This window comes from Clarias gariepinus, chromosome 13 (genome assembly GCF_024256425.1).
Source record: "Clarias gariepinus isolate MV-2021 ecotype Netherlands chromosome 13, CGAR_prim_01v2, whole genome shotgun sequence".
In the NCBI taxonomy this organism is placed as follows: domain Eukaryota; kingdom Metazoa; phylum Chordata; class Actinopteri; order Siluriformes; family Clariidae; genus Clarias; species Clarias gariepinus.
The window spans coordinates 27163747-27190484 of record NC_071112.1 but is presented as its reverse complement, the minus strand read 5'-3'; the positions used below and the strand labels follow the sequence as shown (position 1 = coordinate 27190484).

Sequence of the window (26738 nt, the reverse complement as noted above, 5' to 3'; positions counted from 1 at the left end):
AATAAACAGAGTGATGTACACAAAAAATACCTGCCATGATTTCACTTTGGCGGCACAGTGGCTTAGTGGTAAGGGAAGGGAAGGGAAAAATCCTGCAAAACATAAAACTGACAACTTTTCCTTTACCTCAAACTGAACTGAGCTGGTCTATAAGGCAAATCTGCATTTAAGTTTGATTGATGTTAGTCGCACAGCCACATTCTGAAGTGTTTGCCTTATATCTGAGCAACTTACCATTTTTCTTAAGCAAACATATTTTCTTTTTTTTCAGGTTATATAATGGTATCTCAGCATACAAATGGTCCAACTTATGAATTTGAACCCTAAGAACTAAAATTTTGCAAGATATTTGCCTTGGCATGTGAAGCATTTTCAGCATCAAAGCAACCGAGCCGAGCTGAACTGAACGACGGCACAGTTGACGTACGTCCAGGAGCCGTTCAAAACATGTTTGCCTCAGTAGAAAGCCAAGAGAAGCAAGTTTACATATTCTTTTGTGTTTTGTTGTTTTTTTTGTATTTTGCATTTTGTGCAAGAAGTTGTGATACCATAGGAACCATGGGTATATGTTGATTATACAGTTGGAAATTGTTAACATTGGAAATATTTTTGGGTGACAGATTTCCTGCCTTAGGAACTTTAAACTTGGATTAAATTTGTATGCTAAGGTACCATTGTACCTATTCCATGTTGTAGCAATGAAGCAATTGTTAATGCTGTGATAGCGCCACATTGGGTCAACATAGCTCTGAAAGCACTGGAAGACATACCTTATGCGGGGTTGCTACTGATGAAAGCAACCATGTTGCTATAAAAATATTCCCTCTGCTTATTCAGTATTTTGATTGGAAGAATTGTGGAATACAGTACAAAGTAAATTAGTCGAAGTTAAAAAACATCCCAAATAAGTCAGCTGATCACACAATACATAAAAAAATACACAGGGAAGGAAAGAAATTCTTTCAGGTTTTTACAGGTGAAAACTGCAATACAATGTTCGAGGGAACCTGGTGTGATGAAAAAGGAAAGAGTGCAACCTTAAACCGCAAACTTAAAGAGGTAATTGCAGAACAAGTCATTCATTGGTGTGGGCTGCCCAGCCCACTTCTTGAACAATTGTGTTCATTATGAGACAGACACTCTTCGTAGATGTCAATATTGAGAATATTAACATCATGCTGCCATTATTCCCAGGTATTGTGAGTCTGCTACAGATGTTTTCTGCCTTGAAAGCATTCCTTTTTGTCAAAGGAAAAAACTGTCACTTGTCTGGTGAGTCACTGAAGGGGTTTCTGTACACACAGTACAACTTTCAACACATGTCTTGCAAAGACTTTTATTCCTACTTGATTGGTAATCAGGGACTATTAGGAAAGATTCGTTCCTCAGGAAAGTATACCAGAGAACATCAGGAGGACTGAAATTATTTTTTATTTTACTTTAACTTGTGGTTTTGAAAAGAAACAGTCATGTAAAAGGTGTTAAATGCTAAACCATTTTTTTTTATTTGTTTGTTATTATATTCCCTTCTATCAAGGGCCAAAAAGCAAAATGGAAAGGATGTTATTACTTTATGTGTTTAAGTTCAGTAACACAATTTCATGGTTGTGATTTACAGTAGTGAAGTATTTACACCCCCCATCCCCATTCCGATCCTTCCACCCACAGCCCAAAGTGGGTGTCCGTGTACCTCCTGTCCCGACTGTCCTCTTCTTTGAAAATTGAAATATGGTCATCCTAGAAGAAAAAAAACACACCCACACGCTCGCAATCTTTAACCAGTGGGTCCGGTGTTTTGTGTCACTACTAATTTGAATGCACACACTAACACTGAGAGAACAAACATGCTCTTTTCCTCTTTCACACACACCAAGTCAGTCCCTATTTCAAAATGAGAAAAACACACACACACACACACACAAAAAAAAAAAAAAAAAAAAAACATAAATTATCTGTGATCTTCAATTTGGGAAGCTTAAGGTTGTGCAATATCTCAACTTCACCACCAGAGGGAACCACGTTAGCATGTTTTTTGTCTAAAACATCAGGAAACGAGTTTTCATAAGAAAGTGCTAGAACGTTTTGAGTTTGTTCTAGCTAAAGTCTCTTTTATTGTTCATATGACACTTTCACACATAGGAAGCATGTTTATAACTCACAGTGCACTGCACCTTACATCAGTTTTAACACTGATAAAATCCAGCCGAGTTGCTGTGTGTAACATCCAGCATTCACGTGTCTCCTGACACTTTTTCCCCCCGATTTTGGCTAATTTCTTACAACTGGCTAATTAGCCATTTAGCCAGCAGGCCACAATAGTGCAAAGTTCTACAGTCTTTTTCCTTCTTGACTGCTCTGACTATAGCCTGACTAAGAATGAATTTTTTCTTTAGTTTAGCATTAGCTCAGAGATTGAGTTTGGTGATTGGTCTCTCTCGGCTCGTCTCGAGGTTCTGTGTGCTTGGTCGTTTGCGATTGCGTTTCATTTTGCTTAGATCTTTGTCAAACACTTCTCCGGATCGGAGAGCAGAGACGAGGTCGTCAAACTCGCCGTCCTCTTCGCAGTTCTCCTTCGCTTTACGGGCTTTTCGCTCCTTTTCCCTCTGTTCCTTCAGCTAAAAAATATATAGAAAGAGGATAATTATAAAGTCATGTTTAATATACAATATAATATATAGTATTATAATTAATACTGATTGAGCTAATCGGACAGGATTTCTGAGAAACACTCTAAATCAAGTCAAAGTATAAACCCATTGTTATAACAATATTCAGAGAAAAGTATCTCTAAGGGCATGCTCTAAAAGTTACAGATGAGGTCGTAAATTACAACAATTATTTTATTGTACTGCACCTGAGCCTCCAGACGAGCCCTGCGCTCTTCTTCCTCCTTGCGTTTGCGCATGTTTTCGTTTTCTTCTTTGGCCTCGGCGAACGCCTGCAGGAACTGATCGAAAATCTTGAAGAAATCGTCAGGCTGTGTCGAGCCGGGTTCCTCGCCGAACACCTTCACTGTCTTCTGGAACTGAAGAGGAGTACAGTAGTGAGGATTTAAAGCAAGACTCAGTTTTAGATACTGCATTCTTCTTATTACCGTAGATTACTGTCTAAACCAGTTCAGTGCCCCATTTCTGCTGTCCGTAACGTCTGGTTTTGAAGACAAACAAGTACAGTGGAACTTCGGCATACATATCCCCCGCATCGGAAATTTTTGCCTTAAGAACTGACATTTTGTAAGAGATTCGCCTCGGCATATGAAGCTTTTTCAGCACGCAAGCGAATGAACCGAACCGAACCAAATACTGGCTAAGTTCTGCGTAAGTTCTGGGGCCAAAACTTTTTTTGCCGAAGCGAGTTTCCTAATTAATTTAATTATTAATATTAATTTTGTTGTGGGCTTTTTTGCATTTTGTGCAAGATTTAGTGAAGTCAGCACCATGGGTTCCAGAAAGTTATCAAGGACGGTAGCAAGAAGAAAAGGGAGCTACGGATTATCTGCATTGCATTTACATTTACATTACATTTTCATTGTGAAAATGCATTTTGCAATACAACATTTTGCCTAAAGAACTCGCCTTGAGAACGGATTCAATTCGTATGTTGATGTACCACTGTATATCACAGAATACAAAAAAATAGTTACAAAATGTATTGTGTTAGATAAAGTAAAGAAGAAGATATTAACTTATTAGTACTTATTTTCAGTAGTTACATAAGTAGGTTCTGTCCATTATCTGATATAAGCTCCACCCCCTTTAGTTCTGTGATGTGCGATTGGTCAGTTTAAAGTGAAATACAGGATATTTACAAGAATCATCATCAAAGATAAACGGCATACTGTAAATAAAGTCTGTAGGGCTTCATAATACATAACACGTCTTATAAACAAATAAAGAAAAATATTATTCTATGTTTAATCTATGTTTATTTTATATTATTATCACCTCCAGCCACTTCTAATTTTACTATAATAGCATGTATTGACTCTAAAATTGGTCAAAACATGAAAAAGCAACAGATTGTTGTTGTAGCTATATTAATTAAATTTAGCTTTTAACCAAATACATAGTTTGTATAAAGTCAATTGTGTAAGCATTTTCAAAAACACCCGCTTTTTTTTCTCTTTTTCTTTGACCCACATAAAAAAACGCTTTAAATTCACATCTGCACACAAATCTGTTCCATGTGCCTCCTTAACTTGAAAAAAAAGTGTGCTTTGAAATGGATCTGTGTTTGTGAGACCTGGTTAAGTCTGTGTGTGTGTGTGTGTGTGTGTGTGTGTGTGTGTGTGTGTGTGTGTGTGTGTGTGTGTGTGTGTGCGTTAGTGTGTTTTCAGCAGTTCTGGGAGGACCCCAATAAAACCAAGTGTGAGCTCTGAATTCTGATTTATGTTCTTCAGGCAGTATTTCAGATGTTTCACGATCGGCCCGAAAGCAGCGCGGTTACGGAGGAACATCTCAAGTTCCACACATAAGAGCGGTAAGAAAAACACACATGTCACATGCAATAATACACAACATCTTCAAATCCTCTGTATGTAACTAATGATATACAGGTGGAAGATTTGTACACACAAAGAGTGTATACACACAGAACATTTTACTGTTACACTGTGATCTACACACTTAAGGTCAAAAGTTCTAAGGAACCTATAACAAAACTATAACAAATGTGTGAGTTAGTCCTCACACATTTATCATCAATCCATAATAAGTCTGTCATACTGTACACCTATACTTTCCTGTCTTTCTATCCATCTATTTCTACACTGTGGGAAATTTTTGGGAAACCAAAAGATTTTTGGGAGACGCTTAGAAAAAGTAAAATAACTTCCAGTTCCATTTTTTCTGGACACGGAGCACAGATAATCAGACTTCCCTTTGTTAAAGCTAAGAAACAAAGAGATCAATAATCAAATACATTACTATCCCTTACTACACTCTATATTATACTACTTAACCAAAATTCATCAATAAAGGTTGTAACTTTTTTGAATATTAATTATTAATTTATTAATTAATTATTAATAATACTTAACTAATTAATTAATTAATCAAACTATTATTACTAATCCATAATGTATACGTATATTATCACAGGTCTGGTGAGGTGCTCTTTGTCACTCGAAATTTAAAATCGAAATCTATGATGATTATTAGTACTGTATTAAAGGTCCCATATTTGACTCTTGGTTTGAGTTTGGTAAGATCTGATAAAGATTTGCCACAACAACATCCATACAATTTATCTATGTGTCCACCCGTTCATCTATCCTCAACCTATCTATGGATGGATTCATAGATCCATCCATCCATCCTGTCAGTCTAACTGTTTAACCATCCATCCATCCACCCATTCAATTCATCCATACATCCATACATCCATCTATTCATTTAGCCACCCACCCATCCACTGATTCATCCAACCATCCATACATACATTCATGCATCTACCCATCCTATCAGTCTAAATGACAGTTCTGTATAGTTTTTTTTTTTTTCCCAGATTTTCTCCCTAATTTAGTCGTGGCCAATTCCTCCCTGTCACTAGGGGGCTCCCACATTAAGGCTACTACTACGATCACTCAGCTGGGAGGGCCGAAAACTATCATGTGTTTCCTCCGAACCGCATGACGCCAGCCGACCGCATCTTTTCGGACTGCTTGCTCACGCGGAGTAACACACTCGAAAGGAAAGCGCTAGCCGCTCCTTCCACGTGCGCCACCTCACAGACGCCCCTGATTGGCTGTAGGGCCGTGATTAATGTTGGAGCACAAAGTACCTCTCATCCCTCCCCTCTGAGAGAGCTCAGCCAATCAGCTCTCTCTAGGCCTCCAACTGTGAGAGATAACAGCATCACCCAGGGATCAACCACTGCGCAACTCGGAGGCCCCGTTCTGTCTAGTTTTTAACTATCCATTCATCCATCCTGTCAATCTAACAGTCATCCATCCATCAGTCTAACAGTTTAACAACTTATCTATCCAGTTTAATCACTCATCCATCATCCATTTATCCACACTCTGCATTATTCATTTATCCATTTTCCTGTCAGTTGAACACTCTAACAGTCCTACCCTGTTAATCTACCCATACAGTACACGCCTAATGATCTCATCCTTCTCTCCATTGCCCCATAAATTCGTCAGTAAGTTTTACCATCTCCTTGGCGTCCTGCAGTGAATCTTCCACCTCAGAGAAGCTGAATCCTGCCACAGTGATGAACTGGCTGACCACAGACACAAACTTATCACCTGAGTTAGTGGGACGAGTCTTCTGGTACTCCAGCTCCTGCTCACACAAACACACACACACACACACACACACACACACACTTCATTGTTGAATTAAATGATTACTGTAAGTGTTTGAGTGATGTAGAAGGGTTTAAGTGTGAAATTATGTATTTAATTCATTAGATTAAAAAATATGCATGTCTGTCCCTGGGTGTGTTACTCACCACCTCCACGCTCTTCAGGCCGCTGCGCAGGCTGTTGATGTCCTTCTCCAGCTCTGTCATGCTAAAAGAGTGAAATATAGCATTAAAAGGAGTAAAATATATACACACAATATAGTGTGTGTGTGTGTGTGTGTGTGTGTGTGTGCGTGCGTGTGTGGTTTAGAAGCTTGTACTTGACTTTAGCAGCTTCCGGGACATTCTGCAGGTCCTCATGAAACAGTACCACCTTGGGATATTTTTGTTCCAGGATCATGATCAAGTAATGCAGCAGAGTGATGTTCCTGCACACACAACCACACACACACACACACACACACAGATCAGAGAACAGTAAACAATGAAGACCTGAAGGGATTATTGTCAGTGCGTTTGTATGTGCTGCGCTCCTCACTTGTCGATGCTGGACCTGGTGTCGGCGATCTTGTTTAGCGAAGACACCCTGAAGCCGTATGCGTTTCCTCTTTGACCTTTGTTCATGTAGTTCCCGAGTGCGAGGATGACCTCCAGGAGCTGCCGCAAGTTTTGGCTCCCCAGCACCTCCGTAGACGCCTGACTGAGAGCTGAAAAAATCAGCACAATGTGGCTGCTTTAATAATTATAATTATAGCACTTGCATGTTTAATATTTTTTTCAGGAAATTATTAAAGAAGGGATCATTTAAATACAATTAATTTTAAGCATTTCATTTACACTGTACTATTTATATTTAAAGATTATGAATAAACCGAGTAATGATCTTTAACTCACTCACTCTCACTCAATCATTCTATAACTATAACACTTATCCTACACCGGCTCATAGGAGGTCTGGAGCTTATCCCAGGGAATACATCACAGGGCACACGCATACTATGGGCAATTTGGAAATGCCAGTTGTTAACCACTAAGCCACCGTGAAACCTTAATATGGAATTATAAATACATAAATATTCATAACTAAAATAATGAATAATAATAAATATCTTTAAGCTAAAAAATATTTCTGCAGAAACACACCTTGGATTTTTGGTTTGATGTCTGCAAGTCTTTCAGCAAACTTCTTTTTAAAGTAGAGTGATTGCAGTCTTTGCTGATAATGATCTATCCTGTGAATTGGGACATAAACATTTGTTGGGTTCAAAACAAGCTGCTTCAAATGTAACCTTTGTAATGATTTCTGTAAGGCGATGTGTAATTTGAGGAAAGAGCCTCCAGTGTCAGCACTGCGGGATTGTGGGTGTACCTGCTCATGTCGTAAAGAAAGCGGTCAGCTTTGGCCATCCTGTCCAGCTCATGTTTGTGTTCCTCCAGAAGGTCGATGTCACTCTTTTCTGGGATGAACTTCAGCAACTGAGCAACCACACACACACACAAACACACACACACACATAAATTAAACTGATTAAAATTAAGTTACAGTAGTAGACGGTAAGTCTTCATTAGGTGTATCACTTCTCATTTGCAAGTCAGCTCAATGTCAATCTGCCTGACCCCGCCCACTTCTCTTCATCTGTGATTGCTCCACCTCTTGAATGAAAAAAACTACCCAGAAATGTTAATGATGTAATTATGTTAAGGCGTGTGCTACATGATTACAAATGAGTGATTTTGTGTTCTGTATACAGTATGATGATCTGTCAAACATCATTGGATTATTATCCATTTCATATAACCCTACTGATATATCATCACACTCCTAATAGCACACTACCGTTTACCACATCACAAAAAGGTTAGGAGTTATAAGACAGAGAAATCTCAGTCAGTCTGAGAGACCTGTAGAGTCTTTAAACTCTAATTAAAAAAAACATTCCTAGTTCGGATTAAAGCAGCTCTGTGGTCAGAAGCCTTCTATATCCTCACCTATCCTGCCTCAGTTTCACATTTAAGCATGTGTGTATAATTACTCTTTCACAAACTGCTGAGTGCTGGAATATGAGTGCTATGCCATCAAGAAAGAAAAACTCCATAGATGTGATAATATGTGCATTCAGTGCATTCAGATTGTCAGTTGATTAAATAAAATCAGAAACTATTGCCACATACAGTACAATGTTACTGAGCCTAGACCTGACCAACTGAATCAACCCCAAATTATAACCCTGCCTCCAGAGGCTTGTACAGTGGGCACTATGCATGATGGATGCATCGCTTCATGGGCTTCGTACCCTGATACCCCCATCACTCTGAAATAGACTCATACTGGACTCATTTTTATCCACAGAGTTGACGGTTCAGCACTATCCTCCCAGGTTTTGATAATGTAGTGAAGGGTTCATTTCAGTCAATTTAAATTTCCTTAGTTGTTTTCTTTGCTTGATGCTGATCAATAATTCGACCTCTCCAAAATGTTTTTTTTTTCGGCCAGGCAGTGTATGTAGACATTTCTAACAGCTATATAACAGTTAATCACCTGTTCCAGCATGTCTTTGGGAAGGTCCTCCTGCTCATCCATGCTCATTATAGCCTTCTTAATCTCATCGTTGGTCAACTTTAACCTGCCATTGAAGTTTTTTGAATATTAATGTTTATTAGATAACAATTAATAAATATTAAAAGATAACAATGAGCACTGTGGCGTAATATTTCAACCCTCTCATTCTGTTCAGGCAACAAGTGACTTGTTTAAATTGCTTAATGAAAGGAAAATAAATAAAGATTTTGTTTTCCTTGTTTTTTTTTTTAACTCCTTCTTTACTTAAAATTAATATATAATAATTTACTATATAATGTTTTTTTTACATCTATTTTGTATAGACTATATTATTTTGTACTCTAAATTTGACTTGGATTTTCAATACATATCAAAAATATCAACATAATAATTTTGACTTTTAAAAAAGGATCATTTTGATGTTCTTGAAAAAAAATATGGCATAAAACATAATAAAACGAATTCTAATATTAAAAGTAATATCAGGTTACATTAATAACAAAATAAATATTAAACATTTTAATATTAAACAATATTAATATAAAAATTAAATTCTGAAAGATGATTTGTGTGTGTGTGTGTGTGTGTGTGTGTGTGTGTGTGTGTGGTAAGGTGCTGAGCTCCAGACTCACCGTGACAGGAGGATGTTGCAGTTTTGTGCTCTGCGACCATCAATAACCGACAGCTCTTTCACTTTCTTTATGGTTGCGTCATCATCAGACTCTTTCTGCAAAGAGACATACATTTCCTGTTAACTTTTTAATGCTAAGCTTTTAACAAAATATTTAACTGTTGCACCAAAACACTATTAAAGCATTATTATTTAATAAGAGTCAATGTTGATATCAGAGGCTTTAGTGTTTTCTGTCCATATTTAACTACATATGAGGTGATTTAAAGAAAAAAAACAGTCAGATCTGCCAACCTTCACACATTTTTGCAGAGTGAACATACAGTATTTCTTCTTTTCATAATTAAAAAAGCAGACCAGCCAATTTGCATAGGTTTTTCGATCTTTCCCATATTAACCCTTGCTCTTTCCTCATTTAGTCTGAGAGACTTTAATCATTGCAGTAAACAGAGAATGTTTGTTTGATTTAGCTAACATAAAAACATTAAACACAGACATATAGTCAACCAGGCTAAATATCAGTTAACTCAGAAGGTCACAGAATGTTTTCATTGGAATGTATTTTTAGCTTTCGCACACAAAATAGCCTGATAAATAAAAACAGGCTGAAATAATTCATGCATACTCATACAGACATTCTTACAAATATACATCTAAACATATATATTTAAGCATGTTTAAAGTTGCTTAATGCAAATGAAAAATTTGTTGGTTTAAGTAATAATAATACCGTGATTTAAAAATTTATTTGTACGGTAATATACAGTAATTCATAAATTCTAAAATTGTGCATAAATGCTGATCAAAAATTTGGGATAAAAAAAAAAATAAATAAATCGTCAAATTATGTTTTTTCTCCCCAGCGTTAATAGATGACATATATTCTAGTCACATGTCTAACCTGGATACTCGTGTGTATTAGGTAGACTAGGTACTTATACTGGGTAAATTAGGTGTGTGTGTGTGTGTGTGTGTGTGTGTGTGTGTGTGTGTGTGTGTGTGTGTGTGTGTGCGTAAAAACATAAAAACTTTTTTGACTGATAGAGATGAAATGAAACACACTTTATAAACCTAAAGCCATACTCTCTCTCTCTCTCTCTCTCTCTCAGACACACACTTTGGCCATCCTGTCCAGTACATGTTTGTGTTTCTACAGAAGGTCGATATCACTCTTTTCTAGGACAAACTTCAGCAACTGAACAACACATAGCACACACACTCACACACACACACACACACACACACACACACACACACACACACACACACACTATGGGATATTAAAAAACAATAAAATGGTACGACAGGACAAGCATCTGGGTAACAGACTGAAATAACATGATTTTTTTCCCAGAACAGAGGCGATTTCTCTTTTTTTAGTGTTATAATGTTTTATATAAATATCTGCTGTTTGCATGGTGAATAAATTGGATAATTGCTAGATAAATAATAAAGCTGTCATGGGAATAAGTTACAAATGAGTTGTAAAATATGTGAAAGATGATACTCATCACATATCGTGGTACAGTACCAGCTGTCTCTGGTAAGCTGAAAACGTTCTCTCGATGTCCTCCAGGTCCAGAATTTTAAACACTCTGATATCGTCCAGCTCTGTCCACAGAGTTCCTTCCAGTTTGTTCTACACACAACAACACATCCCGTGAGTGCTGGGAAATTGTTGTTATTGTTAACACACTGATCATTTAAATGTAATTAGTTTCAGTACCAAATACATCTAAAGCACAGATTTAACATTCCTTCACATCTGGTTTATAGTGGAATTGATTAAATATGGAGACCCTAACGTCTGGTTTAAATAGACCGAAGAGATTGTTTCCTACCAAAATTAATTAGGTTTTAAGATTCAAATGGATCAAATGTGAATCTATAATGGCAAAGAGACTTCTTGCAAATGCTTTAAAGCTCAAAACAGAAAAAGGAAACAAAGTAACAAAACCATTTCATTTGAAACTGTAATTGGTATCAGAGGGAGCAGCCACATTTACACGGATTATTTTTCAACAATCTGGGATTCCGGCTTAATTGCGTAGATGGATGCTGATCTGATAAGACGTGTGTTTGAATGCTCAAAGCATCTAATCTGGATGTCATTTTTTTGACCTGTGCAAAGTTGGTCTGCTCACTGTGAAGTGTTTAATCTGCTTAATATAACAGAAGAAGAAAAAGTACATCAACTTGGAAGTTAAGTTAGGCTTCCCACCTTTACTGATAAATCCCGCCTTCTTTGTTATGATTGATTGACGATATGAGAACCAGTGTAAGTGTTGAAAACAGCAGTGTACATCGCAGTGACTCACCTCACTAAGTTTGGCCCAGTTGAAGGACTTAAGTGGATTTGAAGGTTGAGGAATGTCCTTCTTCTTCTGCGCTAATAATCCAAGAGAACCGAACAGAAGTCCAGGGGGAAGTGGTGGAGCTCCTGGAGGAGGAGGTGGAGGAGGAATCCCACCTGGAGGAGGCGGAGGAGGTGGAGGAGGAGGAGGAGCGAGACCCCCTGCTGAGGGTAAAGGAGCAGACGGAGCACCAGGAGTTTCAGGAACATGAGAAGGTGCTCCAGGAACAACTGCCCTCTAGAGGAGAGGAACACATTGAAGAGTTTGTTTATGTATTTTTTTATTTGTGTGTGTGTGTGTGTGTTTGTGTGTTTACATACTGTACTGAGCTCCTGAAGCTGAGCCATGAGTGAAGCCACTTGCTGTTTGGTAAGTTTGTGTTCGTTGTTCTCCTTCTCCAGCTTCTCCTTCATCTTATTGAGCGTCTGCATCATCTCCTCTTTCTCCTGCGCCTTCACTTCACACTCGCGCTCCTTCTTGTCCAACTTCTGCTGCAGCTCGCTGTGTTCTACACACAAAACCTCCATTTACTGAACAGATATGATGAACATCCAGAAAATAAAGAATTCCTCAAGAGATACAGTAGAGCTTGGAGAGTTAGAGCTGTCTCTGAAAGACAACCTTCATGTTGCTGGGTTCTGTAGAGGAGTTTTAAGAGAGGAAGAAGCTTTTCTTCTAATTACATTCTCATATTAATTTAATCCTTTAGGATCCAGTCATTGCATTTTACTGTTGGTAGTTGCTAAATCCCTGATTGTGATCTGTGTGTTTATACATAAGCGACGAACAGAGTGAAAAAAGAGTTTGGTTCAATTTTAATTAAAGCCATGAGGCAGAGCATTCAGTAAAGAGCTGCTTTCTCTTCATGGCTTTGGCCGGAGCAATAAACTTTTGGAACTGTTACCCGTCATCTAAACTTAAAAAGCTAAATTGTGAGAAGGAGAAGTTCTTTAGTTGGTCAATCATGCTGAAAATTATTATTTGCAAAAATAATTTAAATCCAGAATTAAAATTTTTGTGTGTATGACATATGTAAGTATTATTCAGCATATGTGCATCTTAAGTAAAAAAAAGGGATGAATTGCACACTAAAGTAGACACTTTGTTACTTTATGTGTAGAGATAAGTTTAATTTGATTGATTGATTGATTGATTGATTAAAAGAAAGGAAGAAAGAAAGAAAGAAAAAGACAGAAAGAATCAAAGCTGAGACAAGAGACAGATGTGTAAACACACTCCTTTGATGTGTATAAAGACCTGTTTCGAAAGGGATTGAGTCGATGATCAGGATTTAGAAATCAGTGTGAGTGTTTAATAGGGGCAAAGGTCACGGCTGACTCATGTACATTACCTTTCCTCATCTTCTCTGCCTGCTCTTTCCATTGTTTCACCTCATTCTCATTCACCAACCTGTCGGATTTTACACCACGAGAGTGAAAGATGGAGGAGAAAAAGAATGAGAGAAAAAGAATAAATTCCATTCTTCCAAAAATCTCTACAGTTCAACTAGTCACCGTGGAGGCCAGTGGTGACCACTGTATTTATACCCAATTTGTATGATCATGGTAGGACCTCCAATAAACATTTACACACTTCACACTGCAATCTGGGAACGTCAATTAGTCTAATCTATATGCCTTTGGACTGTAGGAGGAGACCCACCAGGCATGTGGAGAACATGCAAACACAGATGGGAATCGAACCTGGCTGGGAATCGAACCCAGACCCTCGAGTCGCAAGGCAAAAGTGCTAAACACTACACCACCGTGCCACCCTTTAACCAACCTATTTGACAATAATAATATAAAAGTATGGTAAAATTGTTTTAAAATAACTTACTGCTTTTTTGAAAAATTATTATGATGATGTTATATATGACATGATATTATATGATATGATATATTCAATTCATTCATCCTCTATAGCGCTTTATCCCGCGGGTCGCCGGGGGCCTGGAGCCCAGGAGACTAAGGGTGTTTTTTCACTGGGGTCCGGGAACCATTTCCGAGAACACTTGGCCCCGGGACCAGTTGATTTTTGTTTGTGAGCATGCAACTGTTCCAAGCTCGGGAACAAATCCCTGGACCGATTGCAGAGGTGGTCTCGGGAACGATTTATGCGTTCCCGAGCACAGAAGGCGGGACTTAAGTACGCACTCATGCTTAAAAGAGGAAGTGACATAGTTACTGTTTGACTCCGTACACAAACAAATGTGCCTGCAAAAGAATCTCTGAAGTAATGCCAAAGTACTGTGTTTGCTAGAAATTTAGACAAACGAAAACATAAAAGGACAATTGGACATTATACATAAAAATTCTGATATTTACGGAAGTATCCGTAGGAAGTATCTCGAGCGGTAAGTTAATATTAAATACTAAAGTTATTAACGCTGTTAAAGAGAGTCTTATATTATCATGGCATCTCCTGGTAATTGTCTGTGGATCTTGTGGTGACATTTTAAATGCATATACTGTAATAAGATATACAGGATGATCCTTTCACATTAGCTCACAACAAAGTTAATTCCTCATGTCTGCTTACATTAAGGCCCCAGTCATGTCAATATAAAGGTAAGAATCGTCTTGAAGTAGTCTTTAAGATGATGAAGATACACAGCCTGAAAAAAAGTTGAGTTCTTTTACTTACATTCTCACCACGTTCTTCACGTTAAAGTTTTCCAGGGGTGCAACATCAGGATCGTGACCTTTATCAGTCTGTAGGACGATCTGCTGGACGATTCGGTCGAGAAGGAGCCAGTAGTGAACCGTGTTCCCGCTGCGCTTATCTGCATAGATTAAAATTACTCTCTTTAAACCTATTATAAAAATTTATTATTATTATTATTATTGTTATTATTGTTATTTTTATTGTTGTTGTTGTTGTTGTTGTTGTTGTTGCTCACAGGGCATGTGAAGGCAGTGCTGGAGGATGGACATAAAGTGTGGAAAAGCCTCTGTGTGATTGATCCTCTTGCGGATGAGCTCGAACACCTGTGAGGCGCTTTTAGTGTCGATGTGAACCTAGAAAGACCAAAGATAGGATCCATGTCATGTGATGAGATCTTTAAAGAAGAAGAAACTGAAAGATTAATAATTTAAACAGTAAGTGTACATTTTCAAATCGCTTGGCCAACTGCAACTCATCTTCGTTTCTCTTCAGTTCAAAGTAGTCCAGATGCCTTCAAAGACAAGAAAGTTGACTGATCATTACAGCATCATGGAAACACAGGAGATTTATTATCCCATGTATAAATGTTTCTTAATAAAATAATAGAAATACTGAGATTTTAATATTACAAAAAATATTATTAAGTGTACAGAGAAGGTTTTTCGGCTTCAGGGAATCAGGAGCTGAACCTGGGCTCTCACCGATCCAGCGTCTGGTTCTCGTGGGTCCGGAGCTTGTCGATGACCGGCTGGATCCCCAGCATGAGGAACTCGTAGCGTAAGTGAATCCTGAAGTCCAGACTCGACTGGAAGTGAAATAATCACTCTGATATACTCTGATTTCTGTTTCTCCTCACATTAAAACACATACACACACACTTTAAACACAGCGCCTCACCTCTCCAGCCCCCTGACTGAGCACAGCATTAATGAAAGACATGACGGCAGTCTTCAGGTTCACCTCGTCTCTGTACCGACCCGTGCTCCTGTCCAATTCGTTCACCAGAGACTGAGAGAGCAGGAGACACAAACACACTCGCATTACACTCACACATAGAGTTCAGTTATTATAATCATTTACGATATATTTTTCTTTTATTTTTTAGTATTTTTTTCTATTATTATTAATGAATATTAGACACAGCTTAGAGTTCATTACACATGTTTAAAAAAAGAGCAAAAGGAAAAAATAATGATACTAATCTTCTGGGAAATTACAACGTAAATAAAAGGAAGAAAGAAAGAAAACAGAGCTAATAAATAAAAGTATATAGAAGATACTGTGTGTGAGTGAATCAGGACGTGGCCCCGGTTTAAGGAGGTATTTGGGGGATTTGGGACATGACCCCACTGTAAGAAATCATGTGAGTGATTCAGGACGTGGCCTGGTGTAAGGAGGCATGTGAGTGATTTGGGTTGCGTGTGAGAGATTGGAGATGTGACATCTGTAGAGAATGTACTGTATTTGGGGAATTTGGGACACAGCCATACTGTAAAAAGGCACTAGAGTGATTCAGGATGCAGCTCGGTATAAGAAAGCATGTAAGCGATTCGAGACAAGGCCTGGTGTGATAAGTCATGTGAATGAAGCAGCCCATAGTGCAAGTGAGTGATTCGGGATGTAACCTTGAGTAAAGGCATGTAAGGGGGTTGGAATGTGACCTGGTGTAAAAAAAAAAAAAAACATGCAGAAAAAATATAATATATTTGGTATGTTTATACTAAATATATATATTTAAATATTCGAATATACACCTGCTCACAAAAGTGAGTACACCCCTCTTATTTCAGCAAACATGTTAGTATATCTCCTCAAAGGGCAATTCTATAAAAAAGTAACTAGGCTATATTTTAGAGAAGTCAATGTGCAGCGTGTATAACAGTATAGATTTACTGTCCTCTAAAAATAACTCAACATGCAGCCATTATTGTCAAAATAGCTGGCAACAAAAGTGAGTGCACCCTAAGTGATAACAGCTGTACATCTTCGACTGTGCAAAGTCACATTTCCTATTTACCATGTTCATGTGTTTGTCAGTGGCCGAGTACGTCTCCAGACCTGAACCCTATTGAGCATCTGTGGTGCGTCCTCAAGCGGAAGGTGGTGAATCGCCATGTGTCTAACATCCGGCAGCTCCGTGATACCATTAAGGAAGAGTGGAAGAGGATCACAGCATCAACATGTGCAGCTCCAGAGGATTTAGTTGGTGCTCACACAAAATCTTGATCCTTTGGCCACAATTTTGACATGCTCACTTAGGGTGTAATCAGTTTCATTGCCAGTTATATAGACACTAAAGTCTGCAGTTTGAGTTATTATAAGAGGACAGTAAATCTGTACAGCTATACTCTATAGTATATCCAATTTTCATTTCTATAGTATTGTCCTTTGAGAACATATAATATGTCCCAGCATCATGCTCCATGTCCCACCTGGAAGCGTGTCCTCTCACAGGCGTATTTCTGGTAGTGCACCATGGCCTCCAGTACTTTGCGGTGGCCACCAGGGACGAGACACATGGCTCCCAGGATCTCCAGCACGGCCACTTTGGTGCGTATGTTCTCGGTTTGGAGGCTCTGAGCGATGATGTTGACGCTCGCGGGGTGAGCGAGGACGTGGGAGCGGCCCTGAGTGTTGTTCATCAGAGCCTTGATGCAGCCGATCAGCGAGGTGTGGATCTGAGACTCGCTCGTCTCGTACTCCATGTTCTTCAGGAAGTTCAGCAGACACGTCAGACCGTCCTGATCGATGAAGCGGGTCACAAAACTGCAGAGGTATAAGGGTAGAAGGTTTATTCACTAAAAACTATCTTTAACACCCTTACGCCTTTATATCATACAGTACACATTATTAGAGTAACCTCATGGGTTGTGTCCTCAATGCTGTCTTTAACCCCTCTATAGATTTGTTCCTCTCCTCTTCATCCTCCTTCTCCAGAGCCACAAATGTCTTCCTCTGAGCAAGAGTACCAGCAGGCAGTGGAGTTATTACAGAATATTGTACACACAGGAGACAGTAATACACACTGCATATGTACAGTATATTATATAAAGTAATCCAAAAAGAATATCATGATATCATGAAGAAGGTATGTATTTAAAAATATTATAAAAAATGCAAAAAATCTTTAATGTAATTCTAGTGTGTGTGTGTGTGTGTGTGTGTTTTTTTGGGGGGGGGGTCTCACAGCAGCCATGGAGTTGATCTGGTCAATGTAATAGTCAGGCCAACTCATCGCTCCTTTGTTCTCATCCTGTTCCTGAACATCAGAAACAAAGTATTATTTTTTCATTCTGGAAAAATAACCATAAACTGCAAACATACACACTTACTGTACAGACATACTGTATGCACACATGCAAACCGGACCCACATATGCATGCACGTGCATACAAAACATAGTTCCAACCAGCAATTAGTTAAAAGTAAGTAAACGTTTTTTTCCTGAATATTAAGCTGCATGTGTTTTTTATTAGTTATTAAAAGTACACTCTGGTGACGAACTCAGCACAGCGCGTCCCGAGCCCCGTGGCAGCGAATAGGAGACGCAGGAAAGCTCTGAGCTTCAGCCTCGCACTAATGTTGATGTTGGACAGAGAAGAAGCAGCTTTTCTTTTTCTGCTAAGCGTCTCAGACTTTACAGATAAAACTTCAAGATCAAATATAACCAGATCAAACGATTTAACACTTTGATTATTTAAAAGTCAATAAAACAAACTAATCACGATGGCCTCAGGTCTAGAACACAATCCAATCCGCCTGACATTAGACTGTTCACATCAGACCAGAGGCTTTAAAGTCTAATATCTAGGTTCTAGATCAGATACAGATCTCAGGCTTGTTGCTTGGAAAACATTTCTTCCACTCTTTCCTCTTTATCCCATTTTCTCACTTTCTCTGTTTTGCATTCAAGCCATTCTCACCATCTTCTTGCTGCAGTATATCTGCCATTTTTTCTCTGCAGGAAGAGCAAACATAGCTGCTCGGTGTGTATCAGTCAGGTCCAGTTCATCCTAATCAAAGAAACACAAAACACATAAAACAAGCAACAAGTGATGTAAATATACAGTATATAAAACACACAGAATAAAAAATGTTGGCAAAAGTGAATTCAAACGGTCAAGTCTTTACACTGGAGGTTCACAGAGGTATTTGACATTACAGATTTTCTAAGAAAAACATGTCTGCAATGTTTTAAAACCCTTGGCGGCTGTTGTTGAAAGGTACCTCGCACAATATTCCCATTAAACCTAACCTACATGTCTTTGGACTGTGGGAGGAAACCGGGACAACAGAAGAAAATCTACCAAGCAAAGGGAGAACATGCAGACTTCACACACACAGAAGGCGGGAATCGAACCCTCAACCCTGTAGGTGCATACTTTATATAAAACAGAATGCTAATATTCCACCTTATACGCTGTAATAAATGAGCATGGAGACGTAATTCATGACCGACCCCCGGAGGTCAAGACGTCTACAGAGGAAAAACAGGAGAAACAACATCCGAGGGTGTTTTAAAACGAGTCAAACAGCTTGCTTCTACTGAGAACCAACCAATTTCTCATAAACATGTTTAATATTATGTACTTAATATTATAAACAACACACCAGCATTACTATTAAATTGCATGAATATGTATACCAGGGTTCGTTGAATCAGGACATGAAGGGCCAGTGTTTAGTACTAACACCTAAACACACGCACTGAGCTTAGTATTTAACAGGTTAGTTGAATCAGCTGTGTTTGAGCAAAAGAATCACTGAACTGTGTTGGCCCTCCACCCCTGGATTTGAAGAGAACCCCCCGTAAGCCACGTGGATTAGTGCAGAAATAAGACTCTGCTATTGTGCATTAACTACCAGCTTCCTGTCTGTCTTTCTATGAAAATGATCCTGATGCAGGCAAAACATTCTTGCAGTGGTATACTGTCTGTGATCATAACTGATAACCATGGCTGCAGTTATTACACACACACACACACACATACTGTAGCACCATTTGTCCGGACCAAAATAATACATTTTAAATATCCACTAAAATTTAAATAACAGTAAAAATACCATTTATTGTACAACAGAAAGCTTCGTGAGCTTCGCACTCAGATCAGTTTGTGGAAACATTTTTAAAAGTAAATGTTAAAGGTTAAAAAATCCACAAGTTAGTTTTTAAATTTTATAATAACACCTACAATCAGCTACTCATACAGTACTTTTAACAGCTAAATAGTGCACATCACAGAAATGATCAAATCTAAACTGTATTATTTATAACTGCCTAATCCAAGGAGAAGGAGAACACACACCACAAGCTCAGAGAACATGACGTCTAGCTCCTCAGTGGGAGGCATGGGCAGCCTGGGCTCCATGGCCTGCAGCGCGAGGTTGGTGTCGTGGCCGATGGCGTAGGTGATCTCAGGCTGCTCGCTTCTCTTAAAGCAGCACAGGACAGAGGCCCAGCCACGGGAGGCCGGTTTACGAGGAACCATCGCTGCGTCGCAATACAGCTACAGCACGATGCTGGAGGACAAACACACACCCACACACACACACACACACACACACACACATAAAGGTTAAGTCAACAATTACAGTACTTATGCTTTAACATGCACATTAAGGTTGTTCTGATGTGTCTGTCACCAAACATTATACATACCATACAAGATACTTAAACACACATTAATCAGGATTTTACCCCCAGTGGTCATGTTTAAAGAGCATTATACTATGATATATTTACTATCCAGGGCATACACACTACCCACAGCTCATATTCAAGGACATTCTGTAATCTTACAGAAAAGAATATACTGTGCCATAGTATAGTGAATATATAGTACTACTCAAAGATCAGGTTTAAACACGCTTCAGTGTAAAACAGAGGCCATGATCGAACATTTCACTATAGTAAAAAGTGGCCACACTAACAAATATCCAATATACTACAAAAATGTATACACTATTGTAAAATTAAAGATGATGGGACAATGATCATACCAATATACGTCAGTGAATATACAGTACGACACATTTTTAAATACAATCTACAAGTAGCATTCAAGTCAAACTGGGACTGGGTGATGAAATTTCTAGCAAATGAAGACACAGAAGGCTTCAGTCACAGTAGAAAGATGAGACTCTTAGAAGACATTGGAACGTTGCAAAGATTTTAAAGAAGGCTGTACGTCTGTGAATGATGATCCCATGACAATCGTTCATAAATACTACTTGCACATTACAGGAACTCAGCTAAAAGTTCCATCTGAGGGAGATTCTCCTTGCCACTTTTGCCCTCGGCTTGTTCATCAGGAACAATCTGATCATTCTGATTTGTACATATTTTCTCATACAATTCATACCGATATCCCTAATTGTCTTTTGATTCCTTTCCTAAAGCTGCTTTATTACAATCACCATTGTTAAAAGTGATATATACTGTAAATTAAATTGAATTGAGTTATTGCTCCTGGGAGGCCAGCATTTCAGACATGAAGGGGGCAGTCTGATCATATCCGGCGTACTCTTGTAACTGTGCTACATTCAAAAGTCCTGGTTTGACTTGAATGCCCCCAATATTATACTAGGAGAAATTTACACGCTAAGGCTACACTCAAATACAGTTCCTATGAGGTACCCAGAGGTAATCTTCAAATATTATAGAGTTAATAATAATAATAATAATTATTATTATTATTATTATTATTATTATTTTTACTATTATAAAAAAGCTTGCACCTGCCTCATCAACCCACACAGTGTGTTAGCTACTACTGTAAATAATGTCAGCGTTAGTGTATTTGAGCAGATTTGTTCTCTTCTAGGTTCATTTTGTAATATACTGTACTAAAGCCTGGATTAGTTTAAAACATCATTTAGTCACTCTGTTGATACAGAAAGAGGGGAAAAAAAGGTCAGCTTATCCGTGCTGAATAGTAGGAATGTTCTTGATTTTAGACACACACTTTCGTCACTCCAAGGCTGACTGAATGATTGTTATTGTTTACACAGAGGGGACAAAAGGGAACATAAAGCAAACGAGTACCTCTACAGTACATCTACTAAATGGTCTACAGTACATGTGCTGCAACAGTCATGTTTTGAAAGTTATGTCTCGAAAAATGTATGTTTGTGATATCTACATAATCAGGGAAGGACTTTATGTTCACCCTGTACTGTACATTGCCATGGAAATACCTTATCTAAATTACACTAAGTACAGCATGGGATACTTTTTTAAGTCTATTTCCTGCTGGTACAACGTCTGAATAATTAAAGTCTTTTCAATGTCGACATGAACTTCATGAGGAATTTTGCCCCTTCAGTGCAAAGTGTGTGGGGCTAATATTGGATCACTTGGTTTTAATTTTGATATGCTTAGCTTAGTACATATCTAAACACCTGCTACATAAAAAAGAACTAGTTATAGAGTATTCTCTTTTAGCACATCAATAAATAATGCAAACATGAAGTATCTTCAATACAGAAGCTGTTTTTTGAACTCTGAAATCTCACAATACTTAGTTGAACAAAACCGAAGGATCACATATACTGTACTATCCACAGCCTAGACTGTTCAGGCCCTTACATATCCCAGCATCCCACACTCAGTGATGCTCATAGGGTGTGTAGCGTGTGTGCTTTTCAATAGGTTGTCTTTGTGTCAAATCTTATCTCTCTGATTCACTTCTGATTAACTATTTCTCACACTGCTGAGTAGGATGCTGTCATGGTGTCAAAAAATCTCAACCCAAAATTACAAGAGCCATACACAAAATTTTATCAAAAGCTAAACAAGCAAATACTCCATTTTGGGGAAAAGGCATGCTTACAGCATCTGTGACTTATTTTCTTTAAGCAGGAAGGTGGCTTGCATATTTAATAGAATATGGACAGTAACAATGAGCATGCCTACTTCCTGAGCCAAAGATACATAAATATACATATTATTTGAAGATAAATATATTATGATTATTTTAAATAAAAAAAATGTAAAGTATTTAATCTGCATTTCTGTTCACTGGTATTCCACACCCTTGTGACTATAAAAGGCTAAAAATATTTCTGACATCTGACATGTACAAAGACAAACTATTCAGTACTAGATAAAATACTTTGATTTATTGTGATTTCCAGAAGCATATCACAAAATCTTAAGATCATTCTCTCTGTCTCTCTCTTTATCTGGTGTACTATACTGTATCTCCGCCATCAGTGTCCCTTTATAAGGTTGACAGGTTGAGCAGCGACTCTCTGGCCCGCATGCACCTCAGATCACTTAGATCTTCAGAGTCATTCACATGCAGATGTTTTTTTTCATGCTAATTTTTAAGCATTTTTAAACTGGACCATCATGCAATTGTACAGTAGCTTGTTAATGGACACTGTGTTTAATTTTATAAAGAATTGATACAAAAGTTTAGTTAAGACTTATTATTGAATTATATACTAGGCTATTTTTAATCTGCATTTATAGCCTAGTTATTTTACTTATCATGTTAAATAATAAATAAATCATAATAAACAAAAATTATATTTGTGTCAGAATTACATGAAAATTAGTTATTTTTAAATAATAAAACATATAAGCTAATAAAGTGAACATCCTGAATTTTTTTTTTTTTTTTTTTTTTTGCATATGTACTAATTTATTGTATACTATGAAGTGCAGTCAGCTTTGTATTATCATATGAAAAAAAATAAAATATTTGCCTTAATTATGTACGTTCTTAAATATTTATTCTTGTTTAAAAAGCCCAGTCCCGCTAGACGGTCAAAACCAAAATGTTGCACCCTGTTAAAACAATATAAGTGCACCTTCATAATCACAACGTGCCGGCCTATTTAGCTGACGAAACTGTGAAATTTGCAGGTGACTTGGGGTCCTGTCTCATCCCCCCTACTCCCACGAACTTGCACCCTGTGACTTCTCCCTCTTCCATCACTTGAAGATGCCACTTCATGAGAACCTTTCCTCAAAAGCCAAAAAGTAGTGTCATCCATCGTTTGTAGGAGTGTGTCGCCTTAGGTGTAGGATATGTAGAAAAGGTCTAAGCTCACGACCAACGTTCATTTTTATTAAATAGTTTTTTCTTAGCAATAATAATAATTTTATGATCGCCCCTCATATTATGCCATATCCATTTTTAATTTTTACACTTTTTGAAATTTTTATACTTTTGATTCTTTACTTCAGAGGAGGTTCAATACCACTTTTTCTTTTCCGATACTGATACTTAAATCTAGATTATCAGCTGATACAAATCTTATATTTTTCCTTTAAAATTAACACGTTTCTTTTAAATAATTTATTTTAAAAAATACAGGACAAAAATATATATCTTAAACATGACACAAGATAAGCGGCACAGCGGTGTAGTGGTTAGCACTGTCGCTGTGCACCTCCAGAGTTTGCATGTTCTTTCCGTACTTAGTGGGTTTTCTCCGGATATTCCGGTTTCCTCCCACAGTCCAAAGATATGCAGGTTAGGTTGATTGGTGTTCCCAAATTGCCTTTAGTCTGTGAATGAGTGTGTAAGTGTGTGTGTGCCCTGCGATAGATTGGCACCCTGTCCAGGGTGTACCCTGCCTCGTGCCCTAAGCCTCCTGGGATAGGCTCCAGGGCCCCGCGACCCTGAATACAGGATAAAGCGGTATAGAGAGTGAGTAAATGATTGATGACACAAGATCAAAAAAAGTTCCATACAAATATAATAAGCATAATAAAAATAAACATTATAAAAAAAATAAATCTTAACAAAAAACATAAAATCATGTTTTTAAAAAGAAATCTTTTCAGTTTCCTTTTTTTTTTTCAAATCCAGTTACGGAATCTGATTCTCTGAATCTGTTTGATTTAGCAGATATACTGTACATTTGCACTGATGTGCTGGACTTGTTCACTGATTAGATTTTACATTTTTACATACAAAGGAGAAAAAATCCTCCTGTTGTCGCCTAATGATTAACGCTGGATGCTGACTCGTGATGTAGTGAAAGAGCAAAGCAGAAACGCAGCTCATGATACACAAACAGAAACTGAATTCAAGTGTAGCAGAATGTGAATAATCATCTGTAAACAGTCAGGGTCTAAATATAGTGACAAAAACATTATGCATTTTTAGTTAGTTAATGTTTGAACAAATGATAATTTAACACTGAGCTATTAGGTTTTAGTTACACCGTGGTTACAGTAACGGAACATTCAATAATTCCGAGTGTTTAAACTCATTAAACAGACTGTTAAGATCAGTCACAAAGCTCCAGACAGACAGATTTATAACAGGATCAGCAGATAGGTTATTAAACAGCCATAGATACAGAAGGTTAATACAGCCTACACTGCATTTTGGACTAAAATAGACAGGCAATTAGACAGACAAATTTACAAATAAGCAGACAGACAGGTTAATAAAGAAGTAATCAGACAGACAAACGGACAAATTGTAAGCTTAAAGATTAAAAAAGATTTAAAAAAAAAAGACAGACAGTCATAAAGGTTTATTTAAAATATTACAGAAAAACCTTTATACTTCGGAAATTGATACAGACAGAATACTACAGTAGAGGAAGTAAAATAAAAAGATAGACAGACAGATCAAAGGATTATTAGACAGTCACATGAGTGGCCAGAAATAATAACAAACAAACAGCCAGACAGACAGACAGACAGACAGACTAATAGACAGACACACCTTGGTGGCTGGTGATTAGTAAAGAGTGTAATAATAACTATGAAAAGATATTTCTTATTAATTTTATATTCTTTGTTTTGGCTTTTTGTTTTTAGCTCTCAGATTGTATATATATATATATATATATATATATATATATATATATATATATATACAGTATTTTGAGTTATCTGCTCTATGTATGCCTTGCCCATTCTCATTTTGAATGGAGGATGTAGTGTGAAGCTCCACCCAAATACTGAATTATACAGTATATATATATATATATATATATATATATATATATATATATATATATATATATATATATATCTGTGAAATCTGTGTTAATAACTTGTAACTTGTACATTACAGTAAAATCAATAAACACATTTCACATATGCTGAATAAATGATCCTGAAAATTCCTGAAAAATGACTTTATGCCATTTAAATGAAAATAAATGTGTATAAATGTGCATGTACTGTAAAGTAACATAAGTAGCACACGGGTCAGTCAGTGAGAGTCTGTGTTACACAACTAACTTCATAAAAGATCAATGACAGGAAAATAATCAGCTTCGTCTCATCACACATCCAATTCCCTGACATAAGTGATTAGCAGAAGGACATGGAGTGTTTTATTCCTCCTGCAACCATTACATTTTCATTAAATAACATATCTTATGTTTTCTCTGTTTATAGTTACGCTGACTGTCTGTTCACACTTACTGAAAAATATCGTTTACTACAGCTATAAAAAGTCACTTCCTTCCATAAAATGTTAAATAAACTTGATTTCTTTCACAGTTAATTCTTTCTTCATGCTGCCATGTCACAAACAATTTTGTACCTTACTCATCATGTATAAAGTTTATTAATAATCTTATATTTATTATTAATAATCTTAAGTTATAAACACAGAGCTGCATCACCAGGTAATATTCGTACAATGAGAATAGCTTTCTGTCCAAGTCCATGAGAAAGTTTCCGAATCACACACCTTATCTATCCTATTTATCATACAGATCATTGAACACATATCACTTTCATGTGTCACCATCACTGACGTGACCCAAGTCACGGCACATTTTGGACTAAAAACAAAAAAAAATGAAAAAGTGTATAACTGCTAACACAAAAATGTGTGTGAGAGAGCGAGAGAGAGAGAGCGAGAGAGAGAGAGAGAGAGAGAGAGAGAGACAGTGATGCATAGTGTCTGTCACACCCGTGTGAGAAATGTACACCGGTTTCATTCCATTCAAAGTGTGTGTCATTGTGGGTCAGAGTGTGACTGGAGTGCCTTTTTGCTTGAGTCACTTTAATATGACAAAATGGCAAAACATGCATCACACACACACACACACACACACACACACAGAGCAAAGTACAAAGGGCAAGTGTAAATAAAGTTTAGTGCCCTTTCTTCTGTTAAAAGTGAAGTCTGTTTCAAGGTTCCTTATCAATAATAATAATAATAATAATAATAATAATAATAATAATAATAAAAGTGTGCTTACCTGTGCAGGTGTGTAAGTGTGT

General features: G+C 37.4%; 1 protein-coding gene across 1 annotated transcript; it reads right to left on the bottom strand.

The window, feature by feature from the left end:
• daam1a (dishevelled associated activator of morphogenesis 1a) lies at window positions 1-26738 on the bottom strand. The gene is made up of 25 exons (XM_053510485.1): window positions 26717-26738; window positions 19831-20044; window positions 18448-18537; window positions 17712-17783; window positions 17385-17479; window positions 16957-17290; window positions 15422-15532; window positions 15226-15329; window positions 14969-15035; window positions 14760-14877; window positions 14504-14642; window positions 13209-13267; window positions 12178-12365; window positions 11822-12094; window positions 11035-11142; window positions 9505-9599; window positions 8852-8936; window positions 7682-7788; window positions 7456-7544; window positions 6851-7019; window positions 6633-6740; window positions 6460-6520; window positions 6159-6290; window positions 2855-3025; window positions 1-2615 (listed from the first exon to the last, which is right to left on the bottom strand). The coding sequence occupies exons 2-25, from the start codon at window positions 20011-20013 to the stop codon at window positions 2406-2408; spliced, it is 3168 nt and encodes a 1055-aa protein (XP_053366460.1). The 5' UTR covers window positions 20014-20044; window positions 26717-26738; the 3' UTR covers window positions 1-2405.